The sequence below is a fragment of the Morone saxatilis genome, unplaced genomic scaffold (genome assembly GCF_004916995.1).
Source record: "Morone saxatilis isolate NCDOM2014 unplaced genomic scaffold, NCSU_SB_2.0 Contig12, whole genome shotgun sequence".
In the NCBI taxonomy this organism is placed as follows: Eukaryota; Metazoa; Chordata; class Actinopteri; family Moronidae; genus Morone; species Morone saxatilis.
Genome location: NW_023339674.1, coordinates 18,043,985 through 18,054,678, shown reverse-complemented (window position 1 = coordinate 18,054,678; position 10,694 = coordinate 18,043,985). Strand labels below are relative to the sequence as shown.

General features: G+C 39.1%; 2 protein-coding genes across 4 annotated transcripts; both read right to left on the bottom strand.

The window, feature by feature from the left end:
* Positions 1–234: 234 nt before the first annotated feature.
* Positions 235–7,196, bottom strand: mbd3b (methyl-CpG binding domain protein 3b). Of its 3 annotated transcripts, XM_035653001.1 has the most exons (8): positions 5,246–5,577; positions 4,844–4,912; positions 4,049–4,208; positions 3,302–3,439; positions 3,009–3,099; positions 2,608–2,785; positions 1,903–2,055; positions 235–1,578 (listed from the first exon to the last, which is right to left on the bottom strand). In XM_035653001.1, exons 1-7 carry the CDS (start codon positions 5,353–5,355, stop codon positions 1,908–1,910), a joined length of 894 nt encoding a protein of 297 aa, XP_035508894.1. In that variant the 5' UTR covers positions 5,356–5,577; the 3' UTR covers positions 235–1,578; positions 1,903–1,907. The 3 variants fall into 3 exon arrangements, with proteins under 3 accessions (XP_035508894.1, XP_035508893.1, XP_035508892.1); XM_035653000.1 differs by lacking the exons at positions 4,844–4,912; positions 5,246–5,577 and adding an exon at positions 7,132–7,196; XM_035652999.1 differs by lacking the exon at positions 4,844–4,912 and having other exon boundaries at positions 5,246–5,569.
* A 201-nt stretch (positions 7,197–7,397) lies between these two features.
* LOC118321607 (cytochrome b-c1 complex subunit 10-like) lies at positions 7,398–10,107 on the bottom strand. The gene is made up of 3 exons (XM_035653002.1): positions 10,012–10,107; positions 8,584–8,723; positions 7,398–7,756 (listed from the first exon to the last, which is right to left on the bottom strand). The coding sequence occupies exons 1-2, from the start codon at positions 10,071–10,073 to the stop codon at positions 8,603–8,605; spliced, it is 183 nt and encodes a 60-aa protein (XP_035508895.1). The 5' UTR covers positions 10,074–10,107; the 3' UTR covers positions 7,398–7,756; positions 8,584–8,602.
* Between the last annotated feature and the right edge of the window lie 587 nt (positions 10,108–10,694).

Sequence of the window (10,694 nt, the reverse complement as noted above, 5' to 3'; positions counted from 1 at the left end):
TTTTGCACTTTGTCCAGGCTCACGCACAGGCATGAGGACTGTCAAGTTAACTGTTAATCTGTGGGAGGATGCAGTGATTGGATGGAGATATTTTCACTATGTGAACATGCAGTTTGAATGATTAGAAAGTCTACTTGTGGAGAGGGTCAGATGTATCTAAATACAAGTTTAACCACAGTTATAAATGCGAATGTACAGCGTTTTCAGTAGGAAGGGAAAAAAAGACACTAGCAGAAGAGTTATTGACATACGGACTCATTTTAATAAGCAATACAATCAAATTCATTTCAGCAATCAGCCTGCTGATATTGAGAAGGGAATTTCATGATTTGGGCTGGATACATTATTCACCATCAAACCTTGACAAACAAACAAAAAAAATACAAAATAATTATTCCTCAGATAATAAATGAAACAACTTTAAAACTACATCTTAACTAATTTGCTGTGTCACCAATTTTGTGCGTGGGTATAGGAGGAGGCAGCATGTGTGTGGTAACATTGACACATAAAAAAGAAGAGAAAAGTGGACTGAAGCTGTGACAGAAACAAAGCCTTGGCACTAAACAGCAATGTTTCACAACACCAGTAAGCACCTATGATGATGAAGAGTTAAAAACAGTAATAAATGTATTACAGAAAGAGGTTTCAAGTCATGTCTTTCCCATTGTGCTCAGCCCCCTCATGTGTACCTTTTACTGTCCTTATGTTTAGCTGTACAACAGCAGTGCCAATATAATCGCTTACGGTAAAATACAAAGAAAACTTTTTAAGTTACACGCAAGTCAACCTACTCTTCTTACCTACCTCTTTAAAATGACATGTCTCCTCTTTGGTCAATACTGACTCACAGGATATCACACCTGACATGATAGACAATAGTACAGCAAGAAAAATTTGACTCCGTCCCCCCTCCAATCGATGTATACGAGATTCGAACTACGCCATCTGTATTAGTAACATCACTAGAAAAGACGGTCTGTGTGTTTTGTGTCTACTCATGGAGTGCATCATAAAATTCAAGAGACATGTCGAAAATACAAAACATTCATTTCCAATCTGCCCAAAACAAAAGAAAAAGCACCCAGATTGAACTTTCTTCTGACATAAAATGTTTGGATTTGACATGATTGTCACAAAAATACATACCCATTCAAAGCCTTTTAGTAAAAAATACGCTCATCATCGAACACTAAATTTGACAAACTGTAGATAAGTTATTTTTTTTAATATTTGCAAATTCATTTAATGTCATTTCTTTTTTAAATAGTTTAAAATGTCCTAGTGAAAAAATCAACTGAGCTCAGAAACACATCAAGTGACTTAATTGGAGTTGAAGTCGAGGAGTCCCATCCAGTGAACCTAATGATGAACAGACACATTTGAGACTCCAAAGTTCCCAAGGGGAAGACAGTTCTTTTAGGTTGAACGGGACCAGTGTAAGTCAGGTTAAGGTTTAAGTTGGACATGGATACAAGGGGACAGTTCATCAGGGCTGGACTGCTGCAGGTCTCCTACTGTTCATGGTCGTGTGTGTGTGCAGGCGTTGAACAAACCCAATCTGGATTTCACAAAACCCTACAAGAGGAAGGATGGACAAGATAAGAAACATATTCTCAAGTTGTTGTTTTTTTTATTCCTAGGTTGCATCTTATACTGTGTAATAACCCACGCACTACGTACAAAACTCATGATATGCTTTAAGCTGCAACAAGCTTTTATTTTGTAAACATTAAACCACGGTATTTACTGTGTGTCAACCGTGCATCTTGCTAGCACGTTAGCTCTGTGGCTCGTAGCTGAGCCTCCCCGTTGTTCATTACCTCCTGATAATGGACACCGTGTCCAGCACGATCCCTCACTTAAAATTTGCTCTTAAGCCTAAATTATCCCTTAACCAACCTGTGCTATACGCTCTCCATATCTTCACTGCCGTTGCCTTCCTCCTTCAGAGCCTCTCCTTCGTTCGCAGCCTCCTCGACGTGGGCCAACATATCAGCCATTAGTGCCTCTTCCAGCCTTTTCCTCACACTGTACACCAGCTCCTCCTGTTTCCTACACATGAACACAACAGGAAGCTGTTACAGTTGGCAGTTACAGCTGCCTATAACAGCCACTGAATCAGCACACAACAGATGGTGTGTTTTTACAGGGTCACTCCTTATGGACTGTGGGATTTCTGAACAGACGCAACTCAGTTAAGCTTCGGGTGAATCAAGGTTGACAAAAAGTGACAAAGAAATCTTCAAGGTCATTTCTAATTTGGAAGATTTTCTGTTATTTTTTTAGCGACAGAGCTTTTATAGTTGTTATTGTGCTTCAGCATATAAAGTAGAAGCCAATATCTCATGATCTGGTAAAGCAGATAACATATGACATTATTCACACTGCCTCAATTGTAATTTCCTGTTTTTAAACACAGTGTAGGAGATCTGAGAAAGATTTGTAATGCAACAATTTCAGCACATATGCTGATTTTTTTTTCTCAAAGCTACAAAGGGGCAATTACAAGGAACAGGAAGTGGATTTTAGATCTGACTCTTGGATACTGGCCCGGGTAAAAACAAACAGGTCATCTGTATGTGGAGATGTTCTGTGATGGCTCACCTGATGTCCTCATCAGTGACGATGAAGGCCTTGCACAGCGGCTGAGCCGTGTTAAGCCATACTCCTGGGTTCTTCTCCACGGCCGCAGACAGCTGGCCCGTGATGGGAGCGGCACTGGTGTGCAGAGCGCTCGCAATAGCCGACAGGAGAGTCTTGTCTGTACAGCCTGGACCAACACCTGAGGGACCAACCGGGAGGTTTTAGGACATTTAAAAAAAGGAACATCAAAGCTTTAACTGCACTCAGGATTAGTTACATCTCATTAAAATAAAAAATGTGCTATACTGACATGATAAAAAATAAGAAAATGTCACTTGTGCAATTATTTTTTTATTATTATTATTATTACGCAATATGAACTGTTCATTTTCTCTGGAGAATCTATGTTTAACCTATATTACCTTGCAGTCCTTTAGGCAGTTCCATTGTTTTCACGAGCTCCTCCGCGATGTCATAAGCATTAAGACCGCTGAGTTTCTTCTCCCAAAATAGCTGTGGACAAAGAGTAATATTAGCTGCCAACAGTCTTAACAGAAAGAAAACCCCCAAAACGCTTCCAGAGCCAAAAACAACATCAACATATTTAAACTCAAGTCTGGTTCATCCAGTTTGGAGGAAGTAACAGTGTCAGATAACATGTGTTTCAGGTTTGTATGGGACGGGATGTCAACTGTAACAGGCAGCGGTTGTTCACCTGTCTGGGTTGGTCAACTGCTTTCTGTGGATCCGTCTTCACTTTGTTGTTTGGGTGGTTGGTAACCTTGGTAACAGGCTGCTTAAAGATGGAGGCGGTCTGTCTGACTGGGAGCGATGTGTTCAAGTCAGGTTTGCCCTTAAAAATAACAAACACAGAGGGAGGATGAGGACAGGATGAATTTAAAAAAAAAAAAAAAAAGGCACTAAGACAGAATATTACATGTTATTCCACAAAACTCTATTACAACCACGCAAAAGGCAGCTCATTCATTCAGCTCTGAGACGTCTATGACTATGTCAGTACTCAGGCTCTATGGGTCCATATTAAAAGTCAGTTTAGTGCAAACTGTCATAAAAAGATAAACCTACTGCTGCATAAGTCTCTCTCCAGCTCTGATGTCAGTTGAGCGATTTGTCTTATCTAACCTACAAAGATATTTATATCTATAGTTTATAGATAGGTAGTAGTCTAGATATTAATATAAGAAATAAAACATGCTGCCTTGTGCAAAGATGTCATGATGTTACTGGACACTTTTTTGTTTAAAGATGCCACCAAAGTCCCTCCTGTGTTAAACCTAAACAAGTGATTCTAGTAATCCATGTCTAAGTGAGGGTGCTTCACTTGCAGCGTTTGATAAGTTGACCATACTACAGTTGGTGTTTCAACCTGTAAAAACACAGCGTCCAGGTAGCACCATCCGTTAGCAGTCATTGCTGGTCATCATGAGCCCGTTCATCTCACCTTGTTCTGGTTGTTGTTATCATAGCGCAATCTCTGGCGGTTCTTGTTCAGCTTGCTCATCAGCATCTTCCCCGTGCGGAAATCAAAGGAGCTGAGGTCCATCTGGTTGCCAAGGTAACGGGCCAGCTGAGGCTTGCTCCGAAACTTCTTCCCAGATGGACTGGCAGGGGAAGGCAGAGACACGAGAACGCCACTATATTAATATCATCTCATACAAAGATTAAAGCAAGAAAAAAAGAGGTCAGAACAAGACGGACAGTCAAACCGAGATGAAGGCAGAGAAACAAAACACACAGGTCACACTTCAAAAACACACATACACAGCAGACAGAAAAATTACAAACATCATAACATGCAACAAGTCAAAAGCAAACAGCAGCAGAGCACATTCAAGTGGGCGATGGCACTGAAATCACATTACTTTGTGAAATGGATGCAATCTTTGATGAAGACTCTACGTAAGCCCTGTTAACAAGCTGCACACACACTGTAGTACAGAGGAGTAACTATATAGATATTAAACATACTCCAGAGCATATTGTATACACAGCCCTGACACTAACCTGTGAGAACCAGTGAACACAATGTAAACATGGCGATTACCAACACTTGACCAAATGTTTCAGAGTGGAAACATTGGAACTCCACTTGTGGGAGCAACAACAACATTTTTTTAGCCTGAGCAATGGCCAACAAAAGGAACAACTGTGGGTGGATACGTGCTAGTAACTCATGCAAATGTCTCTTACATCACACACCACAGTTAACAGCAGTAGGATTGTACAGTTAGCCTACCACAGACTATACAACCGACCCGCCTCCCCCCTCTCTTGCCTCTGCTCCTCATCTTGATCGTCTCCTCTGCTAAATGAAAACAAATCTGGCGTTGTTGATTCACTTCAATGGGGAATAAAAAAAGTATTAACTGAGAAGACACTGAGTTTTATTCATCTGCTAGTCGTGAGCTGCTGCTGCTGCTACTAGCTGCACGGTGGGACACTCTTTATCCAAACACTTTGAGAGAGGAGCTGGCCTGGTTGGCCTTGTTGCCCTACTACAAACATACCCCCCTCCCCTTTCCCACCCCCAAACTTTATACCGACCACCGTCCCCCACTTATCACACTCCTGTCTGTTTCCGCAAACTCGGTGTCTTGTGCACCTCTTTAAGTTTTGCAAGCCCTCGTTCGTTTAGTACCTAAAATAATAGACATCGCTTTTTCCAGCGGACAAACCCGACTTTCTGGTCACTTCTTCCATTTTCCAGCCCTTGGGGAGAGCAGTGCAATCCCACCTTTTCTTCTCCATTTCCCACGCGAGTAGCCTATAAATCCACTAAAAAGTTAACAAGCAGGTTGGATTTTAAGGAAATGTGTCGATTTTTTTTGGATGGCAGGCCTATCGCTTCTTACGCTTTTGTTTCGACCATATTACAACATGCGTGCTCAGTAATGGGATCTCCCTGCTAACAACATCTCGTCTCTTTGTCGTCGCGCAGATCGCTCCGCCGCGTCTCAGCCACATCACTACCTGCCAGTCTCGCCGGGGCACGAAGGCTACATCCGCAAGGATAACATAGGACATCGCGGCGAGGACGCAGCCGGGACGGGACCGGAAGTTACACCGTTCTGACTTCAGATTAAAAGCACACATTTGTCATGTTGTCAAACGTGCGCTATCGCTCAACTCAATTTTATGTCAAGTTTAAAAAACAAAAAAGGCCCGACATAAAACGAGTACACTGAATATTAGAAATGTTTATGTTAAAAGTCATTATCAGATTATTTCACTATTCTACGTTCTGTCGTTTATTATAAAGTTGGTTTGAACTATATTCTATTATTGTTCTTCAGTCTATCCTATAATTGTTTTCATGTCTTCTTAGGCCTCCCTTACAAATTAGATCTCAATCTCAGCGGGACTTTAAATATGTTACAATTATTAGAATTTTAAAAAATACAATAATTATATACAGTAATTCAAGTAAATTTACAATTAAACTATTTTTTAAAATATTCTTTAAGTCGTCAATTTCCAAATGATGAACGCGCAATCAAGTACATATTTAATACGTATAATATAAAAAAATGAAATAATATTAACTTATTATTAACTAAGATCCACTTATATAGAGCATCCAACTGCACGTCTTTAAATACAGTTTTCATTTTGTTTTTTACCGAATGATTATCCCAAAACCTCAGAGGTCAGGTGAAAAATGATTTCCATTGAGAAAACACCAAACTTTAGACCAAGAACCACCGACAGTATATATAATCCAAGAAGCCTAAAAACACGGTTAAGTAATTGAAGCCTTTTGTTTTGAAACGTGATAGCGGAAGTGTTATTTTCCGTCCTGTGTACCTTGACGTCGGTGACCACCAGCGCTACGTTAACCTATGGGAAATATAAATCAGACTGCAGCTTCAAATAGACCGTACATAGGAATCACGCAGATGCATGACAACAACCACGGACGCCACTGAATAATTAAAACACACGAGATGTGCTCAAATATCGACACTTACTCCGAAGCAGTGACACAAAATGTGAAAGTTTTTACGTAAACTAAGCTACATGAAACCGGAGAGCCGTTTCACCACCACAATGCCCACCGTTGTCATTCAGACTTGGACCCGGCTTTTATGAATGAACAAAGTAGATCTTATTGATTAAACCGCGGGCACCATTTTAACAGCATGTCATGCATCCACGGAGGCTTTGTGTATGTATCGATGCAGGAAAAAAAAATATGATCTGCTTTGTACGATTAAAAGCGACTGTGTAGTCGACGCAGTACGCTACGCCGACTCCATGCCTTATTCAACATTAGCTGTAAATATCAGCGAGAATAAACCATGTTACAATAATGCTTTCTTTTCTTTAAAAATACACCGACATCCTAGCTGGAAACCGCAGCGTTGCTATTTGCAAAATGCGAGAGACCACCGAGTGCATCTGTCTAACCGATGATAAACACACTTTCCAAATATATTATGAAAACGACACATCGCGAGTTAAACGCTACAGTTACAATTAACACCCTCCTCGGTGGTTTCACTGCCCTTTAAATGATGTACTTACTCGTTTTTATCCATCTTGGAGACACTATCTCGTTTTCTCCCTCTCGCTATGTTAAATCCCTTCTCCCCTCTCCTCTTTCAGTCCCCTCCCCCTTCGATGGGAGAAATGAAAGACATTATCCACGCAAATTTCGCAGTCTGGTTGATAAAATGAGTTTAGTATCTGGCCTAACCTGGCGTATTCTCAGTGTGCAATTAGACCCCTAATACATGGGGGCATATGAGGGATTCATCATGCATTAGGAAATATATTATCAGACTTTTACATATGGTTCATATACATATTTATTTCACACTTTTACAGTAAATTACAGAAAATATAAGTTCTACAAACTGCTCCAGTATATCCAGTTCTTCAAACATTATTGACAACATAATGGATTTTAACAAACCTCTCACCATTTTAACAACATTTTAATAGCTGGACTCTTGCAGAAAAAATGGGACCCATTGGGGTAAAGCAAAGATTTATTCACAAATCAAATAATACAGAATTTATACAGAGTGCTTCCCGTTGTCCGAACTCCTAACAAGCCCTCAGTGACTGATTGTTGAGCCAGGGCATCCCCCTTTAAGCTTGCGTTGTGTAAGCAATGCACCCATGAGCCAATTCCCAAGCTCTGGTCCTGTAGGCAGACACACACCCCATTCATTAGCAGAATGTACAAAAAACACGTGTGTTTAAATTTGTGACAAGCACATCCTTCCTGACTCTGAGTTTAAATGTCTGACAAGACTGCATTCAAGTAGAGTGGGAGTGGCAGAGGTTTGTGTGTAAACTTTAATAGGGCTTGAACATATCAATATAATGTCTGTAATGTGATATCACATTTGATATCATGGGAATTGTTTGACATTTAGGTTGAAATATAAGTAGTATATGATATTATAGTTGGCTAATACCAAAAAGTATTGCCACATTATTGATTAATGAGTAAATAATATGATGTACCACTAAAACACAAAAATACATCTGAACAACTGAAACTGATATAACTGAATGAATGTGTTGAATGCATCGTTTCTCTAAACCTTTACTGTCATAAACTGACCCCATTTCTATTTTTATACTAGTCTGACCTCCTTGCAGAGCTTTAGATTAGACAGAAGCATAACACCTTTATGCCTGTACAGTTATCATCTAACAAGCTTACAAGAGCAGCTTGATCTCTGTGGCCATTATTCATACAGCCTACAGTGTGCTTCGGTTCGTGAGCATTGCAGATGTTTAACAAAAAGACCAAAGCAAGGTGACGGTAACTTTAACCAGTACGCAGACTGTTTATTTGAATGTTCAGTTCCAACACCTGGCATGGCCAACACCTGTCTGTATCTTATCAGGAGTACATGGGTGGGGCTAAAGCTAATGAGCAATCCAACTGAACACTGCAAACACAGCGTGTGAATGAAAGCTCAGTTACACAAGTGTCGGTTATAATAACAATACACTCACAATTGAGTTGTGTGGGACTTTACTCATCCTTGGTGAACTTCCCTCTAATGTATGGCACATAGTCAAGAAATAATCGCCAGTCTGTGAAGTGAACGAGTGCCACTCCGCCAACTGTTCCCCAGGCGACCATATTTGGTACCCTAGATGGGAGAAGCCAATGGGATTCATAAATGAGACATTTGACCACACAACCAAACGTAAAACACATATCAAGACCAACTTGGGTAATTACACTCCTTCGTTCAGGTGGCATGAGGATCTTACGAGAGAAACCTTACTCTGGTAGGCACACTTCCTGAAGCCTGAGTACAATCTTAACATACAGAGTAAAGGTGGTTGTAACTCATTTGCCCATATTTTTTAGTTTAGTTAAATTTTTATTTAATTTAGTTTTTTTTTTTTTTTTTAGTTTAAATGTTCAGTTTTAGTTTGGCTTTTATTAGTTTGAGTTATTATAACATGGGGGCGTCAGGGGAAAGATTGAACAAGTTCACAATAGGTAATAATGTAGACATAACATTTCAGTTAGTTTTTATTTTTATTTCTGTTAACTAAAATGTTCTCTTCACACAGAGTTTTAGTTTGTAAAGTAAAGTGTTGTAAGTCTAATTAACTATAATAACTTTGCTGATGACAAGAATGAAACAAAGTTAGCTTGGGCACTGGTGTAAGTTGTGTATAGGCAAAAGTGAATTAGTGATTAAACAAAGGGTCATTTATAAGCTAATCAACGCATTGATAGATTAATAATAATAATATAATAATCTTTACAAATTACCGTCTGAGTTTTCCTATGTTTGCACTTTACAAGGTCAGTTATTGTGCTGTGCATTCAAGATGTGTATAAACAAACAGCTGTCAAGTATAATTGACTTAAACTCTAAACATTGCCTAAACACAATCATCATGTGATGAACACAAATACAAACAAAAACATACACATCTTCAGGTCATTGACACATGTATTGACTACTAATAATAGTAAATATGAGACTGATATACATGATATAATTATGCACAATCAGATTATGAGTGTTGTCAGAATCTAAATATATGCTTCACTATATAGCAAAACAATGTAAACAGTATTGTACTGAGATACTGAACTAATTAATGTTATAACAGTTCTGATATGAATTAAAGCTGACACATTTAAAACAACAATAGAAGTGTTTACAGAGCCAATGTGACCACTGTGTCTCACCTCCTCCACTAACAGAGCTGTTCAGTTATAAAGCTGAATTAGTATTCAGAAGATAATGCTAACTAGCCCAGCGAGCTAAAGTCAGTGGGAAATAAACAAGCATGCTAAGCTAACGTTAGCCAGCATAGACGGGTCACACAGAAGGACAAAATTATGAAGGTGACAGAAGTCCTGGCAAATGACTGCCCGCGCTTTACTGCTGCTCGGTTGTTCATTTAACTTACCACGCCCTTATAATAGCGATGTATTTGCCGCCGATGACTTTATTGAGTGTTTTCGGGACCATCCTGACCTTGTTAGTTGTAGTTCTTCACTCACTGCAATGTTTCTCCGTGATGGCTGTAAAGGACCCTTGGCTGCCCCTTTCTAATGCCTGTTAAAAACTATGAACGGGCTCTGTAAAACTTATAGCTCAGGGTCGTTTCGGGCAACAACTTCAAAAGGTCTGTTTACAACACAGCTGTTTTATTTAAGAAATCTGTTTCTAGCAACTATTCAGCTGTAACTAATACTGCAGCCCTGCGCGTGTTGACTATGAAATCAATGAGATTAAATGGTATGTCTTAAAATGAATGTGGTGCCTTGTTGCATAATCAGAAAGAAAAGAGGGAAAAAAAAAAAAAGTCTCACGCGTTTGTTCCCTATCCGTCTATTGGCAATGGAAAACGTGAACAAATTCATTTTCCAACTACAGTAAACCCTTTATTACAATGTTTTCCTTTATTTTCCTTTTTATGTATACAATATTCAAAAGCCAGACATTGGAAAAGGTATAATCTGTTATTAAAAATGGCACATTTATTGCTACATTACTGTTATATACAGGACAGTTCTTAACTATATATATTTATATATATATATATATATATATATTTTTATTTATTTTTTTTTTTTTTTAAGGGGCACT

Coding starts and splice junctions, on each gene's coding strand:
- LOC118321607 (XM_035653002.1), bottom strand. CDS start 10,073: ATGGTCCCGAAAACACTCAATAAAGTCATCGGCGGCAAATACATCGCT. Junction 8,724..10,011: donor ATCGCTATTATAAGGGCGTG/GTAAGTTAAATG, acceptor TCTCCCATCTAG/GGTACCAAATATGGTCGCCT.
- mbd3b (XM_035653001.1), bottom strand. CDS start 5,355: ATGGAGAAGAAAAGGTGGGATTGCACTGCTCTCCCCAAGGGCTGGAAA. Junction 3,440..4,048: donor ATAACAACAACCAGAACAAG/GTGAGATGAACG, acceptor GTTATTTTTAAG/GGCAAACCTGACTTGAACAC. Junction 3,100..3,301: donor CAGTTGACCAACCCAGACAG/GTGAACAACCGC, acceptor CTTTGTCCACAG/CTATTTTGGGAGAAGAAACT.